Source organism: Anomaloglossus baeobatrachus, chromosome 1 (genome assembly GCF_048569485.1).
Source record: "Anomaloglossus baeobatrachus isolate aAnoBae1 chromosome 1, aAnoBae1.hap1, whole genome shotgun sequence".
In the NCBI taxonomy this organism is placed as follows: domain Eukaryota; kingdom Metazoa; phylum Chordata; class Amphibia; order Anura; family Aromobatidae; genus Anomaloglossus; species Anomaloglossus baeobatrachus.
Genome location: NC_134353.1, coordinates 417179909 through 417199884, shown reverse-complemented (window position 1 = coordinate 417199884; position 19976 = coordinate 417179909). Strand labels below are relative to the sequence as shown.

Below are 19976 nucleotides of genomic sequence, written 5' to 3'. Positions count from 1 at the left end.
CCAAGTTTTGCAAACTTATTTATGGGGCGATTCGAGTCCTCATCACTGTTATATGATGCTTATTATGCAGAAAAAAATTTGCTTTACCGTCGTTATATAGACTTGATAATCTTTTGGACAGGTACAGAGGAAGAGGCGCAGAAACTTATTGAGAAGTTAAATAACGAATGGGGGATTTCATTTGTATCAACCATTAGCAAAGAAAAAAATGATATATTTAGACCTAGAAATTAGTCATACAAGGACAATAATCAAAAAACACATTTTAAAAGGGTGGATACTAACGGCTATTTGGACTTCTTGAGTGCTCATCACCCTAGCTGAAAAAAACATTCCTTATAGCCAGTTTTTAAGGTTTAGAAAAATTTGTAGGGAAAAAGAGGTTTATATAAACCAATCTAGTATCCTAAAAGCCCGTTTTAATAGCCACAAAAGTTAGTTGAGGATGCATTTGGAAAAAACGGAAAAATCTAGAGTTTTGTTTAGTAAATTTTAAAAAATCTGAGTTAGAAAGGGAAGAAGTTAGAAATGAGACAATGAATATTAATAATGATAGCAGAAAAAAATAGAAACCTTTTGGAAATATAATTTAACGACATACAACAGTAACAATAAAACAATACAAAACATTCTTAATAAATATTGGTACCTTCTTAAACGTGACCCGCTTTTAAATAAAATATGACCACAAAATCCTGGAATCCTCTTTAGAAGGGGAATAACCATCAAAAATTTTATAGCACCCAGTAAATTAAAAAAATTAGTCAAAACAAATAAAAATCTATTACAAAAAAAATTAAAGGTGTGTGTGTGTGTGTGTGTGTGTGTGTGTGTGTACAAGTGTGTACAAGTGTTATCTAAAAAATTGTTGCTGTTGCAATATTATTAATAATGGAGCAAGAACCATTACATCTAACACTACTGATGAAAACATTGATATTTAAAGACTATCTAACATGTAACAGTTATGTTATATATGTATTCGCTTGTGATTGTGGCCTTCAATATGTGGGGCGCACAACTCCAAGCTTAAACAATAGAAAGAAAGGGTTTCTACCATGCTGGTACATAATGAGTTAAAACCACAATTATGAAAAAATTGCTTTTATTTGTATAATAGTGCACAACAATAATGCATAAGTGGCAATGAAACAATTAATAGAATATGTAAAATAACCAGATACAGAGGCAGGGTGGAGGAAAAAGTCCCACATGAGGGAGAGAGGGAAGAAAAGGTCCCACTAATTAATAACATTCATGTAGATAAAAAAAAAACAACACAAAGTATGTATACTAGCATGTGCAGTATAGAAGGGTCCATCACAGGGCCACATACTTGAACAACCAACCAATGGTGAAAAAGTAATAAGGTGCAAGACATTTAGTCATATGAAAACAGCATTGGTGGTGAAGTGGCACCTGGAGACTGCGTGAAAAACATCATCTAGAGCCATACGTTAGGTCTGAGCAGCCTCAAGTCAGGCATAGTGAAGTTTCATTCCTCTGTTCAGTCACCCTAACAAGAAACTGAGTGGAGTAAAGAAGATAAACCTCTTTCTTTAGCAGATTGAGAATGAACATCCATCTGTCTGCCTGACAGGTTTAGTGCAGTGCATGAATGACTTCCCTCGTTCTTTACACAGCCCTCTGCTAGATGGAGGTGTTACAACCGGATGCCGGTGGATATAACGATATGGTGGTGCTATGGAAGAACCCAATCACACAAAGATGATGAACCAACGGTTTTCTTTATATGTTTCAAAGATTGACAAGAACAGAATCTTCACAGCTTATGAGCCACAACAGCCTGGAACTATCAAATAACAATTTATGCAGCCTGGAGGATTCCAAGTGTCTATCTGCAGGACAGGGACTGGGTTATACTTTCCCGGCTATTCCTCTCCCACCCCTCTCTATTAATGGGGCCTACTCAGGGATGCTACTGCAGACGATGACACTTGGTCCCTCCCAGGAATACAATCCTATACCCACCTCCCATGCTATTCACAATATCACAGGAGTACCCGGCCTTTTTCCCAATAATCCCTCAGAATCAAGCAAGCATATGTACATGTCTCATTATGCAGTGCCCTATACCTCACTGTCTCCAGACAATGCAATGTAGCAGAGGTAAACTTGTCACTTTAGCATTAGTCTATTACTTTCAGAACCACACAGCTTGAACCTTGATAGGCTTCCTTTTTAAAGAGGATGTCCCGGGATAAAACAATAAGTACAGTTCCTTTTCAGCATTAGCTTTCAGTAAATAACCTTGTTTAAATTGTCTTTAATCCTAACTATCCCTGACTGACTAAGGGTACCTTCACACTTAGCGATGCACCAGCGATCCGACCAGCGATCTGACCTGGTCAGGATCGCTGCTGCATCGCTACATGGTCTCTGGTGAGCTGTCAAACAGGCAGATCTCACCAGCGACCAGTGAACAGCCCCCAGCCAGCAGCGACGTGCAAGCGACGCTGCGCTTGCACGGAGCCGCCGTCTGGAAGCTGCGGAGACTGGTAACTAAGGTAAACATCGGGTATGGTTACCCGATGTTTACATTAGTTACCAGCGCACACCGCTTAGCTGTGTGTGCAGGGAGCCGCGCACACTGAGCGCTGGCTCCTTGCTCTCCTAGCTACAGTACACATCGGGTTAATTAACCCGATGTGTACAGCAGCTACATGTGCAGAGAGCCGGCAGCACAGGCAGCGTGAGAGCTGCAGAGGCTGGTAACTAAGGTAAATATCGGGTAACCACCTTGGTTACCCGATGTTTATCTTGGTTACAAGCTTACCTCAGCTGTCAGACGACGGCTCCTGCTCCCTGCTCGCTTCATTTCGTCGCTCTCTCGCTGTCACACACAGCGATCTGTGTGTCACAGTGGGAGAGCGCCTTTGAAGAAAACGAACCAGGGCTGTGTGTAACGAGCAGCGATCTCGCAGCAGGGGCCAGATCACTGCTCAGTGTCACACACAGCGAGATCGCTAATGAGGTCACTGCTGCGTCACAAAAAGCGTGACTCAGCAGCGATCTCGGCAGCGATCTCGCTGTGTGTGAAGCACCCCTAACTTTAGAGACCGGTTTCCAGAACAATTGTCACTCACAAATGACTTGGTGCATTTCAAAAGCACACAGATCCCTCCATCTTCGGCAGTGATCAGAGCTTCGGCCTTTCTTCAAGATGGCATTGGTCACCTGCTCGCACAGCAGTTAAAACTGTCTTCTTCCTCCTGGATCATCTCCACCTGGTCCTTCTTGGTAAAGACCACAAAAACCCAACACGACATCCACTCAGGCGGTCCCCCATGTCTGGGGATTAAAAGACAGAAGTAACAAAAATCCACAAAAGAAACACAGCAGTCCGATTTGTCAGGTGACCAAAGCGCATCCCACAGCCTCTCCTGCTTGTCTGGGCTCTCTTTAGCGCCGCCCACTCCCTGATTGAAAGTCAGTCTGTTTATAGAGATATTCTGCTCCACAGTGGCACCTTGTGGCCAGTCTAAGCTGCAGCATTAAATTGACATACTACATACCGTGTTTTTCCTAAAATAAGCCCTCCCCTAAAAATAAGCCCTAGCAGGGATTTTAAGCATTTTCGGTGCAAGGCTTAAATATAAGCCCTCTCCCTGAAAATAAGCACTAGTCGCGGTTCAATAATGAGGTGTCCGTGCAGCTAAAAAAAAGTTAGTGCAGGACACTTCATTATAGAAAGCGGGCACCCTGCAATCACACTGACCAGACGCTGAGCGGCAGGACCTGTAGCGATCGCAGCCCCGCACACATCACATCTCACACAGAATCACACATCACATCACACACACAATCACCCTTCAGATCATTCACACCTCTCACCACATTCAGCGATACCGATCCTGAGAAGCCGTGCGGTGGAGCGCAAGGACCTGGCACACGTGACTTCCTCCCATCCCTGCGGCCGGGGTAGATGCTAGAATGTTCGGGCTCCTAACATGTATAACCTAATGGACGCACTCTGTACCGCTGGATGGATGGAGTGTGTGATATCTGATGTGTGTGTGTGTCTGTCCGTCCGTCCGTCCAGCAGCAGGAGGCAGCGTGCAGCATACTTGCTGGCAGCGACTGCCGGAGATCACAGGGAGGACTTCGGTGTCACTCAGCCATCTGGGGTCTGGTAAGTATGGGTCTGCTGGGAAGGGGGGGTGGAGGTCTGTTTCTCCAAGAATAAGACCTCCAAAAATAAGCCCTAGCGCTTTTTTGGGGGGCAAAAAAACTAAGACAGTGTCTTATTTTTGGAAAAACACGGTATATACTATATACATACTGGCATCTCATGTACATGTTGCACCCTGTTAGGCTACTTTCACACATCCGGTTTGAGCCCTGCGGCTCAATCCGGCTGTGAAAACTATGCAACGGATGCGGCGAAAACACCGCATCCTTTGCATAAGTTTTTACATGCGGCCCGTCCGGTTTTTTCCGGTTGCGGCATGCTACTGAGCATGCGCAGTGGAAAAAACCGCATGCGGCGAGCGGATGCGTTTTTTCCGCATTGCGCCGCATCCGGCCTCCATAGGTATGCATTGAAAAATGCGCCGCAGCGGCCGGATGCGGCGCGATGCGGTGTTTTTTGCCGGAGCAAAAAACGTTGCAGGGGACGTTCGATCCGGCCGCCGCATCGGCTAAATCTGCCGCATGCGGCAAAAACCGGACCGAACGCAAGCCCCTGCGGCACAATACGGCACTAATGTAAGTCTATGCAAAAAAACCCGCCACCGGCGTTTCAAAAGCCGGTGGCGGTTTTTCTGCAGAACGCCGTATTGTGCCGCAGAGCAAAAATCCGGATGTGTGAAAGCACCCTTACAGAGGCTACCATCTTTCAAATCCTGTCAGTGCATTACTACACTTATTAAAGGTATTTAGAAAAATGTTTAAAATTCAAGTTTATATTTATTTCACATTTCTCAGACAACCCCTTTTAAGCACCACTCCAGCGTTTTGTTTTTTTTTTTATTTCACCAGTGAATTTGTGCTTTAAATGTAAGGGGTACTTTGCACATTACGACATCGCATGCTGATGCTGCGATGTCGAGTGCGATAGTCCCCGCCCCCGTTGTATGTGTGATATCTTGTGATAGCTGCCGTAGCGAACATTATCGCTACGGCAGCTTCACATGCACTCACCTGTCCTGCGACGTCGCTCTGGCCGGCGACCCGCCTCCTTCCAAAGGGGGCGGGCCATGCGGCGTCACAGCGACGTCACACGGCAGGCGGCCAATAGCAACGGAGGGGCGGAGATGAGCAGGATGTAAACATCCCGCCCACCTCCTTCCTTCTCATAGTAGCCGGGACGCAGGTAGGGTGATGTTCCTCGCTCCTGCGGCTTTACACACAGCGATGTGTGCTGCCGCAGGAGCGAGGAACTACATCGTACCTGTCGCTGCATCGGCATTATGGAAATGTCGGAGACTACACCGATGATACGATAACGACGCTTTTGCGCTCGTTCATCGTATCAAAAAGGTTTTACACACTAAGACATCGCAAGTGACGCCGGATGTGCGTCACTTTCGATTTGACCCCACCGACATCGCACCTGCGATGTCGTAGTGTGCAAAGCCGGCCTAAGTCTCATGCCCCCTGTCTCATACTCGCCTTTCATCATTTTAACCCGCTATTACTGTGGTGCTGGTCTGTCTCCTGTGATTTGTGACCTGTGGCTGCTCCAGGTTTGATGGAGCGCGCCGGAGGTCCCTACTCCATAAGTCTGAGAACCTCATTCTGGCTCTCATAGAGATGCATTGAGTGCTTGTGACATAACTTTTGACTTCTGGCCAATCAGAAGTTACTGGCACGAGCGGTGCCAAAAAAGCTGCAAACGCTGGATAAGATAGGGTACTAGATTTCTCCAGAGGTGAAAAAAAGCAAATGTTGCAGTGGTGATTTAATCAATTCAGCACTCTAAAAACAGTGTATACTTTCCTTCCACAGTGGAAGAGTAACGTGACCTGTTCCAGCTGCAGCCAGCTTTTGGCTGCATGTCAGCTATATCCTTTTCTGTTTAGTTAGTGGACATTCACCATGGTAGAGCATTGATGAGCTGCACATGGTGCTACAAGTCATGCCATTCTCTGGGAACGATGTGGGAGGGGTGTGGTATCATTGCTTTAATTGATTAAGCTGGGCTTTTCCAGTAGTGGACAACCTCTCAAATTACACTGACCTACAGCATTGTATTACTATACAGTGAATACCATGAAAATTTTACCTAAATTGCAACTGAAAAGTGGCATTGCTGATTTGTTTGTGTTTCGTACAACATGTACTAAATTTATATGGTTCAAATTAACATATGCAATCCGTTCTGGAAAGTTCAAGCCTTCATATAACTAGCTGAAAGTGTAAAAATGTTTGGCTTTTTGGAAGGCTCAGATGAAAGAAACTAAAATTCACGGCAGTAAGATGTTGTTAGCTATCTAGTTCTTATTTTTAATTAGGTCTTCTTTTAATTTCAGATATTGCAATAGATGCTTTTGATGAATATGCATTTTTGGAAGGTAAGTCCTACTGAAGATGATTCTACAAATCCTCATGATTTGGGCTTGCATTGGCACTATTTTTTATTTCAAATTAAACGGAGATTCAATTGAATTGTAGACTGGGGTTTAATTTAATATCCTGTGAAATGTCTAGGAATTACAACCATTTTTCTGTCTAGCCTCCTCATTTCAGGTGCTGAGAAGTAATTGGATAAAATAACTTTATCACAAATAAAATGGTAATTTTAAATTCTCCATAGAAAATCCTTTACAGCAATGACTACCTAAAGTCTGGAAGCCGTGGACGTCACCAAACACTGGATTTCCCCCTTTGCGATGCTTTGCCAGCCCTTTACTGCAGCTGAATTCAGTTGTTGCTTGTGGGTCTTTCTTCCTTAAGTTTTGTGTTTAGTATATGAAATACATGCACAATGGGGTTGAGATCTGGTGATTCTCGGTCATTGCAGAATACTCCACTTATTTGCCTTAATCTCCTAAGTCATTGACAATCTGTACTGTAAAGCACCATTCAATCAGCCTTGCTGTATTTGGTTGAATCTGAGAAGAAAGTATAGAGCTGTAAAACTTAAGAATTCTTCCGGCTCCTTCTGTCTTCAGTCACATCATCAATATACACTAGTGACCCAGGGCCATTGGAAGCCATGCAGGCCCGGCCATCACACTGCCTCCATCATGTGTTACAGAGTATGTGGTGTGGTTTCTATTATGAGCCGCTCCAAGCATTCTCCATACTTCTTCCCATCTTTCTGGTACAGGTTTTATCTTGGTTTCATCTGTCCTAAGAATGCTTTTTCCAGAATTGGGCTGGCTTCTTTACTTGCTTTGACAGTCTAATCTGGCCCTTCTATTTTTAAGGCTGATAAACTGTTTGCACCTTGTGGTGAACCCTGTCTCTATTCTCCTAAATAGAGGAAAAAAAACTGAAGGAAATAGAATTATCAAGATTTCCTAAATACTTTTAATTTACAAATCAGTTGTGTTGTCGGGAGAGCGAGGCGTGATAAAGTAGTTACTTTCATTGATTCGTGTGTTTCGCTTCTCACGTCCCTAACAGTGGGTACGGAAAGTAATCAGACCCCTTTTACATTTTCCACTTTGTTTCATTGCAGCCATTTGGTAAATTCAAAAAAGTTCTTTTTTTTTTTCTTCTCATTAATGTACACTCTGCACCCCATCTTGACAGAAAAAAAAACATAAATGTAGACACGACCGGCTGATTTTGCAGTTTGGTTTTTTTTTTGTTTGTTTTTCGCCATTCTTCTTCCGAGAGACGTAACTTTTTTTTTATTTTTCAGTCAATCTGGTCATGTGAGGGTTCATTTTTTTGCAGAACGAGCTCTACTTTTAAATGAAACCATAAGTTTTACCATATAGTGTACTGGAAAACGGCAAACAAATTCCAAATGCGGAAAAATTGCAAAAAAAGTGCGATAGCACTATTGTTTTTGAGATTTTATTCACTGTTTTTTTTTATATGGTAAAACTGATGTGTGGATGTGATTCCGGAGGTCGGTGCGAGTTCGTAGACACTAAACATGTATAGGTTTACTTTTATCTAAGGGGTTAAAAAAAAATCTGAAATTTGGCTGAAAAAAGTGGCGCACGTTTTGCACCATTTTCCGTGATCCGTAGCGTTCTCATTTTTCGGCTTTTATGGCTGTGACGGCTTATGTTTTTGCGTCTCAAGCAGTAACACTGAACTCTAGGATGTAATATTACTGCTCGCGGGCGTTAAGGGGTTAAACAAAAAAAACAAATATCACATGGTCATAAGTATTCAGACCCTTTGCTCAGACACTCATATTTAAGTCACATGCTGTCCATTTCCTTGTGATCCTCCTTGAGATGGTTCTACTACTTCATTGGAGTCCAGCTGTGTTTAAACTGATAGGACTTGATTTGGAAAGGCACACACCTGTCTATATAACACCTCACAGTGCATGTCAGACCAAATGAGAATCATGAGGTCAAAGGAACTGCCCAAGGAGCTCAGAGATATTATTGTAGGAAGGCACAGATCTGGCGACGGTTACAAAAAAAATGTGTGCAGTTCTCAAGGTTCATAAGAGCACAGTGGCCTCCATAATCCTTAACTGGAAGAAGTTTGGGACCCCCAGAACTTTTCCTAAGCCTGGCTGTCCAGCCAAACTGAGCAATCATGGGAGAAGAGCTTTGGTGAGAGAGGTAAAGAACCCCAAGATCCCAGTGGTTGAGCTCCAGAGATGCAGTAGGGAGATGGGAGAAAGTTCCATCAAAACAACTATGGCCGGTTTCACATTTGCGTCGTTTTGACGGAAACTGAATCCAGCACAGATGCAGTACAGTCTATTCTTCATACACAACCGCATGTGTCCACATGGTGTCACGCTTCCACTGTAAATAAAATGAACTGTACTGCATCTGTGCTGGATTCAGTTTCTGTCAAAACGACGCAAATGTGAAACCGGCCTGTCACTGCAGCCCTCCACCGATCAGGCCTTTATGGCAGAGTGACCCGACGGAGGCCTCTTCTCTGCAAGACATATGAAAGCCTGCATAGAGTTTATAAAAAAAAAAAAAAAACAAACACATGAAGAACTCCCAGACTGAGAAATAAAATTCTCTGACCTGATGAGATGAAGAGAGAACTTTTTGGTGATAATTCTAACCGGTATGTGTGGAGAAAACCAGGCACTGCTCATCACCTGCCCAATACAATCCCAACAGTGAAACATGGTGGTGGCAGCATCATGCTATGGGGGTGTTTTTCAGCTGCAGGGACAGGACGACTGGTTGCAATTGAAGATGAATGCGGCCTCTCTGAGAGTGCTCTGGATCTCTGACTTGACCGAAGGTTCATTTTCTACCAAGACAATGACCCTAAGCACACAATTAAAATAGAAAGGAGTGGCTTAAGAACAACCCTGTGACCATTCTTGACTTCTGAGCCCTGACCAAAACGCAATTGAGCATCTCTGGAGAGACCTGAAAATGGCTGTCAATCAACGTTCACCATCCAACCTGACAGAGCTGGAGAGGATCTGCAAGAAAGAATGGCAGAGGATTCCCCAAATCCAGGATTCCCCAAATCCAGGATTCCCCAAATCCAGGATTCCCCAAATCCAGGATTCCCCAAATCCAGGATTCCCCAAATCCAGGATTCCCCAAATCCAGGATTCCCCAGAAGATTCATGGCTGTACTAGCTCAAAAGGGTGCTTCTACTCTATACTGAGCAAATGGTCTGAATACTTAGTGTACATTACTGAGGAAAAAAAATGAACTTTTTTGAATTGACTAAATGGCTGCAATGAAACAGTGAAAAATTTGAAGGGGTGTGAATACTTTCCGTGTACTCACTGTATATCATACAAGTGTATAAGGGAATACTGACACTAAAATAGTGTGGATGGAATCTCTTAGCATGTGCAAACTCAGAACAGTAATCTAAACCTATAAATATAACTTTTTTTCCTTTACATAACTGGAAGGCTACTGTAATATATAGTATTCATTTTTTTTTCTTTTTCAGGTGCATTGGCATGACCATTGAGCTACGTTTTGACAAGACGAGAAAACTAAGCACATTAAACTTCTGTTTAAAGGGGTACTCCAAAAAAGCAACAAAAATAAAAGTACAATTAAATATTACAAATTTTATGAAGTACTTTTATTTAGCAAAAATGTAATGTTTAGTTGGTGCACTCAGGATATCCTTGCTGTCCCCAATCTTATGGTAGACTACATGAAGATGTCTGTTGGAGGCAGACGTTGAATGAGGGCAGCGTCCTGTTGTATCGTGAGCTCGCATTCACTGACCGGACGGGACAAGTGGAGGGAAATTTGATAGTTCATTCCTGTAGCTCCATGCCCTCCTCCTGCCCTTCCTTACCTTTTTGCTAAAAAAAAGTACTAAGTGTGTAATATTTAGATGTACTTTATTTATCGTCCTCACATTTCTTGGAGTTTCCCGTTAATGCTCCAGACACGTGCAGCTGACATAAGGATTTCAAAGTATTAATATCCATTTTTTTGTTACCTTTTGCATTAAAAAAAGCATACATTTCCCACTTTTGGACAGTTTAGAGGTTATAATGGAAATGGTAAAGGAAGACACCTGTGTACATAATTTTATGATCTTTTTGATAGTATTGTCATTGGTGATGTATTAAATTTTATTTTTTTTAAACAGATTGTGTAGCAACATTAAATACTACAAGTTTGGGTCTTAAAGGGTTGAAGGATAAGGCCACAGCAATACAATTCTCATTTAGGCAGGAAGGCCACATTTCCCTGCATGCACTATTCTGGACATTAGAGAGCATATACTACCAAAAATCTAGTTTTATTAAAAAGTGTGTTTACTTATTGAAGATATGGACTTTCACAGCAGTCAGAATCTAATTATTTCAAAATCTTAAATTTATAGGAGGTGAACCCATAGCGCTTTTCCAGAGTTATTGTGCTATCCGTAACGTGGAAGGCCTCTATTTTGCATGAGATGACGGACCTGATTGTGAACACTGAAATTCACTGTAAGGGGTACTTTGCACACTACGACATCGCAAGCCAATGGCAGCGATGCCGAGCGCGATAGTCCCCGCCCCCGTCGCAGCTGCGATATCTTGTGATAGCTGCCGTAGCGAACTTTATCACTACGGCAGCTTCACATGCACTTACCTGCCCTGCGATGTCTCTCTGGCCAGCAAACCGCCTCCTTCCTAAGGGGGCGGATCGTGCGGCGTCACAGCGACGTCACACGGCAAGCGGCCAATAGAAACAGAGGGGCGGAGATGAGTGGGATGTAAACATCCCGCCCACCTCCTTCATTCCTCATTGCTGCCGGGACGCAGGTAAGGCGATGTACCTCGCTCCTGCGGCTTCACACACAGCGATGTGGGCTGCCGCAGGAACGAGGAACAACATCGTAACATCGGTCCTTCCGAAATTATGGAAATTACAGACGCTACACCGATCATACGATTTCGACACTTTTGCACTCGTTAATCATAGTAAAAAGGATTCACATACTCCGATGTCGACAGCGACGCCGAATGTGCGTCACTTTCGATTTGACCCCACCGACATCGCACCTGCGATGTCGTAGTGTGCAGAGTACCCCTTAGGGATCTATTAAGTCCACCAAATTTAATTTTTTTTCACTGGCTATGGTCAACAAGTTAGTTTTTAACTTACCCTTTATTTGGTAATTCCTTAAAAATTTGCACAACCAACCACCATGTAAACTAAGTCCTATCCCAGACACTCAATTATGCTCTGCTCAGATACCAATATTGCATATTAACCCCTTCACCCCCGGGCGATTTTCAGTTTATCAGTTTTTGTTTTTGTTTCTTTCCCCTTTGGAGAGCTGGGACTTTTTTTTTTTTTTTTTTTTTTCTCCATCAATCTTGCCATATAAGGGCTTATGTTTTGCAGAAAGAGCTCTACTTTTAAATGAAACCATAAGTTTACCATATAGTGTACTAGAAAATGGCAAAAAAAAGTTAAATTGTATGATTGTTTTGGGGTTAGTTTATTCAGTGTTCACTATATGGTAAAAGTGATGTTTCGATGTGATGGCTAAGGTCGGTACGAGTTCGTAGATACCAAACATGTACGTTTACCTTTAAAAGGTTAAAAAAAAAAATCAGAAGTTTGTCCAAAAAAGCGCACTTTTTGCGCTATTTTCCGTGATCTGTAGCTTTCTAATTTTTCGGGATCTATGGCTCAGTGATGGCTTATTTTTTGTGTCCCGACCTGACGCTTTTAACTGTACTATTTTTGCGCAGATGCTACGTTTTGATCGCCTGTTATCGCATTTTGTGCAAAATTCACAGCGACCAAAAAACTTAATTTTGGCGTTTGGAATTTTTTTGCTCCTATGCCGTTTACCAAACAGATTAATTTTTTTTTATTTTGATCGGGCATTTTTCAACGCGGCGAGTTTTTTTTGTTTTTTTTTTTTTATGGTTTTAACCCTTTAATTTTCAATGGGGCGAATGGGGGTGATTTAAAGTCTTGTCTTTTTTCTTTTTTTTTTTATTTTTTTTTTTTTTTTTTATTTTACTAGCCCCCTGACTAGAACGATCAGCAGTCTGATCGCTCATTCTTTCCTGTAGATCAGAGCAGCATTGCTCTGATCTGCACAAAAGCCGCTCTCTTCTCAGAGACTGCCCTCTGCCAGCTGTAAGAGGAACTGATTTATGATAGCTACAGGAGTCATCACATGACCCTGTGCTACCATGGCAACCATTTGAGCCACGTGATCACATCATTTGATTTCCGATGGAGCCAGGTAAGTGCTTTCTGTGGCCTGCTGTGACATTTTCACAGCGCGCTGTAAGTGGTTAACAGGCACGAGTGGGTAGCGTACTCGTACTTGATTTGCCGCACATGTCAGCTGCTTAAATCAGCTTGACATGTGCAGCAATAACTGCCAGCGGCAGCAGGCAGGGATTGACCTGACACGATCCATGACATACCCAATATGTCATGTGTCGTGAAGAGGTTAAAGGGCCTAGACATGCCACCCCACACACTTTTTGAATCTTACCATTTGCAGTAATTCAAATTGTCTCTCCAGTAAAGGAGACAAACTCTAGCACAGCGCCACCTATTGGAAGTAGCGATCCTAAAAGTCACAAGTGGATTTTCAACAATCCTTTGCAATATGACTCAGGATATATAAGCCAGATCAGAATCCCAATTTGCAGACACGGTGTTTCGGGGTGCTTGCCCCTCGTCAGTGCATTTGCAGTAACAAATTTAAAGCCCTTTCATTGCTTGGTGAACACTGGAATAAATCCCTTAATTCACTTATTCCCTATGAGTGCTTATTCTTGGTGATATATTTTACTAAATAACTTCCATATTTTCAAAGGTAACGTTTTTCCCTGGGGTCTTTCATGTATCACCTCCAGATTTTGGTTTTCTCCAAAATCCGGACTAGACCTCCCTTTGGAGTATAGTAATTAAATCGCATTATGTTATTGTCAGTGGTACATATCACTTCACACACAATATTTATTGCCCCAATATTAAGGATCTCTCCTCTTATAGCTAAAACAATTGTCTAACTTTTCATAATGAAAGTGACAGTGTTAATTATTACTGCAGTCTCAGCCTATTTACTGAGTTGCATGTAAACTCATGTGACTACCATAGTGTGCTATCTCATGCCACTGCTATTTCCCTTTGCAGCAGTACTAAATATTTAAGACTCATTAATTCTGTATCCATTAAGGTGCCTCTTGCTACATTCTATCTCGAGCATACACAGTTAATTATATTCTGCCACTTTGTGTAACGTAGCACTTTCAGCCATTATACTGGGTTGTCTCCTACACTGCAGCCCAGTCTGCCTCTACGTGTTTCTTCACCCCTGTATTAGGGAGGGGGACACACAGCAGGAGGCTTATTCTATTCATTGGCCACCCCCTCAGATGTCTGGGGATGTCAGTTTAGTGGCACAAATACGCCAAGGTTTGTTACGTTACGAGCCACGCGCAGACATACGGCTCATATACAGTAGATAAGTGTCCGCCCACTTCTCTGACGCATGTCTGTGAGCAGCTGATCATGGAGCCTGTCCCACCTGACCAATAGCGTGCCGGGTCATCTGTGTCACCGGGCAAGGTCTGTACAGCGTTACTAAGTAACAGAAAGACTCCTTCCTCAAGTCTAAAGCCAGATCAGTGTCTATGAATCGCTATCAGAGCATATCGATTCCGTATTCATGGCAAATATATATATAATATATATATTTCTCAAGGACCAAGAAATCTCTCAAACCTCATGTATAGCAAAAAACTAAAAAAGACATGAATCACACATCCCAAAATTATACTTTAATCTAATGCCGCTAGGCCAAAATTAAATACCTGAATATGAGGTTCTTGGTTTAACATTGTGATCAGACTGTATGAAGCCCACTGCCACGTCACAGCGAACCTGAATGGGTCCCTAATCTATGCCTTTAAAGGTGCAGCGTCGTGCGCCAACCAGCGCTGCAGTGACCATGCACTAGCAGGGCAGGTGACCTGGTGCCTCACAACACCCATGCTGCAAGGCAGGGCCCCCGTCATACATTCTGATTAGAATGTTAAACCAAGAACCTCATGCTCATGTATTTAATTTTTTTGCCTATCTGCATTGGATCAAAGTATGATTTTAGGATGTGAGGTCCATGTCTTTTTCTACAGTTTTTGTATACTGCATTCTATCCCCTCTGTTTTTACTTGAATCAGCACTCCTCCCATTTGGTACATGCGTTTTTAATTAGCAGGAGACTTCAAAAAGGGGTTCTGCCTGTTTTGCTCTCAGTCCACATACTGGGAGCTTGTGGAAGGGGAGTGTACAGCTCCTTTCACATAGTGCTGGTGCTGTGTGGCGGCTGTTGTTGTGATGGTTGTGTGTCATTGGGGCTGTGTGACCTGGAGCTGTGGTGGCTCTGCCTTCTTCTAGCATTGTGCTGTGAGGCACCAGGTCACCTGCCTTGCTGGTGCATCGCCACCACGGTTGTGGTTGACGCATGGTGCCGCACCTTTTAAGACCTAGATTAGGAACTCACTCCAGAGGTTCGCTGTGACGTGGCAGTGGGCTTCATACAGTCTGATTTAGAATGTTCAACCAAGAACCTCATGTTCAGGTATTTAAATTTTGCCTAGTAGCATTGGATCATAGTATGATTTTGTCATGTGTGATTCATGTCTTTTTCTACATTTTTTTGCATACCACATTGTAAAAAGTTCATAATTATTAAATATTTTTTAATACATCTAGAACAGACCTTCTAGATAACAGGATATATAGATAACTGCTGACATAACAGAATTTGTCCGGCTGGTTACATCATGCGTACAGCAGGATTTCTTAAAGTGGGCATTGACATGTGCAATTCAACCCATAAATATCTGTCGCAAGACATACTGGGAGAGAGACTGGACTCTCAGGGGGATCGTCGCTGCGAGCTGCGAGGGGACACATGTCGAAGCTGCTGTGACCTAATTTATCAACCCATCCAGGATGAAACATAGATGAATGAAGAATCAAAACTTCTACAGATTTAATACAGAAATGGACTATTATTTACTATAATAAGACAAGCAATTACGTAAGCTAAAGTACAATACTATTTTTCATTTACTGTAACTGACAAAAATATAGTTCATTATATGTTGATCAATCATTTTTTTTATCCTATATAAAATACATTTATTTTACATTTTTGAAGTCTCTTTTCTTGCACCTCATTGCGTATTTTATTTTAAAAATATATTTAAGACATTTATTTTTTAACACACGTATAGTACTCAGGGTCTTAGGCCTAAGACACACGGCATGAAAATCGGACCGAGTGGAGTGCGATAAAACATCACATTCCACTCGGACCAATATTAACCTATGTGTCAGCACCCATTTTCCTGGCCTCAATCGGACCTAGAAAACAATCGCAGCATTCTGCGATTGTAATGCGAGACTCTTTCTCTCGCACCCATTCAAGTCTATGAGGCGAGAGAAAAATCGCAGTACACCGGTGGTCCGCGAGTGCAGGGTGAGAATGGCAGTAGCCGGCTACGGAGGAGAGAGGGAGATAAATCCCTCCCTCCCCTCCTCTGTATTCGCCCGCCCCTCAGTGCCAGCCCGTCCCCCGCAGCTGAGGTCTGATCGCATGATCGGACCTCAGTCGCAGTGACACTACTGCTGTGCTGCTAGCGTGAGCCGAGTGTCATGCAAGGATCGCATTAGTCACTGTGTGGCCCCGGCCTTACATTAGAAGTGGGCATGTGTAAAGGAGGATTTTTTTTTTTTTTTTTTAATTTACTGAATAAAGGTTAAGTTTTAATATATTGTCCACCATAGCCAGTGAATAAAAACGATTGGTGGCATGGTTTTGTGGGTTCAGTTGAATGATATTTATGAGAATTTTGGGTACAGAACATTTTGGATCAGTTCATTTATACTGTGCTCTATGCTGAGCACTTAAATCAGGGTTTCCATCTACATCTCTGAAATATGTGATTCAGGTGAAAGCCCCATTCATTCATGAGGCAACAGAGTTAATCCAGCCTCCTTTTGGCCTCTGTTCTGTGGTGTCCTTTCTTTTCAAAGGTGCACAAAACTGTTGTTGATCGCACTTTTGTGCACGTTTAAAAAGATGCGTAAAAGATGGATACCGCTTTACCACAGGCCAGATGGGATTTCAAAGTGACTCCCTCTGCCTCACGGTGAATTTTCTTTGTGAATTTTGTCTGAATCACATTTTTCAGAGATTTACAAGTAAACCCTGATGTAAGAGCTCAGCGTAGAGCGCAGAATAAATGTGAATTGAGCCTTAAGGGTGCTTTACGTGCTGCGACATCACTAGCGATGTCGAGTGCGATAGCACCCGCCCCTGTCGTTCATGAGACATTTGGTGCTCGCTGCCATAGCGAACATTATCGCTACGGCAGCGTCACACGCACATACCTTTTCAGCGACTTCATTGTGACTGCCGAACAATCCCTCCTTCAAGGGAGAGGTGCGTTCGGCGTCATAGCGACATCACTGCAGCGTCACTAAGCGGCCGGCTAATAGAAGCGGAGGGGTGGAGCTGAGCGGGACGTAACATCCCGCCCACCTCCTTCCTTTTGCATTGCGGGTGGACGCAGGTAAGGAGATGTTCGTCGCTCCTGCGGTGTCACACATAGCGATGTGTGCTGCCGCAGGAACGACGAACAACATCGTACCTGTGGCAGCAGCGATATTAAGGAAAAGAGCGACGTGTCAACGATCACCGTTTTTGAACGATTTTGCAATCATTGATCGTCGCTCCTTGGTGTCACACGCTGCGATGTCGCTACCGGCGCCGGATGTGCGTCACTAACGGCGTGAGCCCAACGATATAGCGGTAGCGATGTCGCAGTGTGGAAAGCACCCTTTACTGCGATCTTTGGGATGCAGAATAAACAAGTCAACAGCAGTTGAAGTGGCTTAATTTGTTTTTTACGCCGTTCACTTTTAGTGCTTGTGCGCACGTACATGTTGAAAATTCTGCAGCAACTTGTCAGCACATGTGCGCTTCAAATCACTGCAGAAACACTGCGTAATGCATGCAGTGTTTCAGCAGAATAAATGCCGATTTCATGCGCTTAGGATGCTGGCTCTCCCATAGACAGAGTGGGGGCTGCATCCAAAGCGCACGAAAGAAGTGACATGCTGCATTTTTGTACGCAGCGATTTGGATCAAAATTTCAGCATGCAAATCACTGCGTTCAAAAAAGCATCGTGCTCAAGGATTATGCACAATCTTCATAGATTGTGCAGGGGATGCAGGACGCATGCATTTATGCTGCCATGCTAGATGCAGCCTAAATGCATGCAATATGCACACGTGCGCACGAGCCCTTATTCCTCAGGTCAGTACAATTACAGCGATACCAGATCTATTTAGTGTTTAGGTTTGGCTACTATCACACTAAAAAAAAAAAAAAAAATGCTTTTTTGCATCACTGAATTCTGAAGGCTGTAGTGTGTTTTTTATATATATATATATATATATATATATATATATATATATATATATATATATAATTTTATATATATTTATTCTTATTCTGCTGATAATCATGTTAGGGCTTGTTTCCCTTTGGGATGAGTTGAAGTGTTTATTGGTACCATTTTGGGCCACGTAATTTATTTGCTTTCTATTCTCCATTTTCTGAGGTAACATCAAGCAGAAATAGCAATTCAAGATATATAAATTTAATGCTGTTCAATATCGTGGAAGTGATAAGTCCTCTGTCACACCTCTGTGTTTTCGGTACATGTGCTGTCTGTTTACACACGTACTGGAGACGTGGACACACGTACACCCATTACATTCAATGTGCTTGCGCACACATCAGTGTTTCACCTAGCCAACTCAGATGTCATACATTGTACTGATGCCGAAAGAAATGTGTGGAGGGCACAACTACCTCTGGGATCTCCCCTGGCACAAAACATGGCAAGTGAAAAGCAAGAGAAAGAGGGCCATAGAATGAGGGCTCAACCAGGCACCATGTGTAGAAGTGTATAAGGCCTTGTGCGCACTAGGCGTTTTTGCCGCGGTTTTTGCGGCGTTTTTTACCGCGTTTTTGTGCTGAAAACGCAGTGACATTGCTTCCCCAGCAATGTCTATGGGTTTTCAGAAGTGCTGTCCTCACACAGCGTTTTTTTGTAGCTGCGTTTTTGTGGTGACCACAAAAATGCAGCATGTCAATTATTTCTGCGTTTTTCACCCATTGAGTTCAATGAGATGTTTAACAACGCAATGAAAAACGCATATAGCCGCGTTTCTATGACTAAAAACGCAGCTATACACGCAAGGGGTGGGCAGTACAGTGACGTGTACAGGAAGAGGATTCCTTCTGTTGGTAAACACAGAAGCATGAATCCTCCCGGTACCGTCACCGCTGCGTCCACCTCCCGTCCTGTGCATGTCAGCTCCGTGCGGCGCCATGTCTGGGCGGGAGGTGGAGGCAGCGGCGAAAACAAAAGTGAACAGTAGAAAAAAAAAATGTCATATATACTCACCTGTCTGCAGGGTCCCGGTGCCATGCCCGCTCCCATCTCCTCCCGGTCCCGCCGCTCTGCCTGTGTGCAGTCTCCCCGGGGCAGGACCTTGCGTCAGGTGACTGCATCAGGTGATCCACCGCCAGGTCCTGCAAGCATCAGCTGATCATAGTCTCGCCGGCTTTTTCGCGCCCGGCCGGCTATCAGCTGATCCTGCCGTCAGGGGACTTCATCAGCTGATTACCGGCAGCTCCGGCAGCGATCGGACGGGATCAGACTCCTGTCCAATCGATCGCTCCAGGAGCTGCCGGTAATCAGCACAGCACATAAGTGAGTATTATTTTTTTTTTTTTTGCACTGATGCATCAGCTGATTGTATAATCGGCTTTTATACAATCAGCTGCTGTGTCATGGGCTTCAGGCACTTGATCCTGACACATCATCTGATCGCTTTGCCTTCCAGCAAACCGATCAGATGATATTGGATCCGGATTGGACGGCGCGGGACCCTAACCCAGGATTACTGCGGAGGGGGATGCTTTATTTCAATAAAGATCGAGTCACTAATTGTGTTGTGTTTTTATTTCTAATAAAAATATTTTTCTGGTTGTTTTTTTTTTTTTTTTATCATTACTAGAAATTCATGGTGGCCATGTCTAATATTGGCGTGACACCATGAATTTCGGGCTTAGGGCCAGCTGATAATATACAGCTAGCCCTAACTCCATTATTACCTAGCTAGCCACTCGTCACCAGGGCAGCTAGAAGAGTTGGATACAGCGCCAGAAGATGGCGCTTCTATGAAAGCGCCATTTTCTGGGGTGGCTGCGGACTGCAATTCGCAGTGGGGGTGCCCAGAAAGCATGGGCACTCTTCACTGTGGATTCCAATCCCCAGCTGCCTAGTTGTACCCGGCTGGACTC

At 43.5% G+C, this 19976-nt stretch overlaps 1 protein-coding gene across 1 annotated transcript in view; it reads left to right on the top strand.

The window, feature by feature from the left end:
* The window catches only part of POLE4 (DNA polymerase epsilon 4, accessory subunit), a 35305-nt gene extending 19563 nt beyond the window's left edge, over positions 1 to 15742 (top strand). Inside the window, exons 3-4 of the mRNA XM_075352598.1 lie at positions 6495 to 6536; positions 10049 to 15742. Coding sequence (XP_075208713.1) covers positions 6495 to 6536; positions 10049 to 10062 — 56 coding nt within the window. The 3' untranslated portion in view covers positions 10063 to 15742. The remainder of the gene's footprint in view (positions 1 to 6494; positions 6537 to 10048) is intronic.
* Positions 15743 to 19976: the final 4234 nt, after the last annotated feature.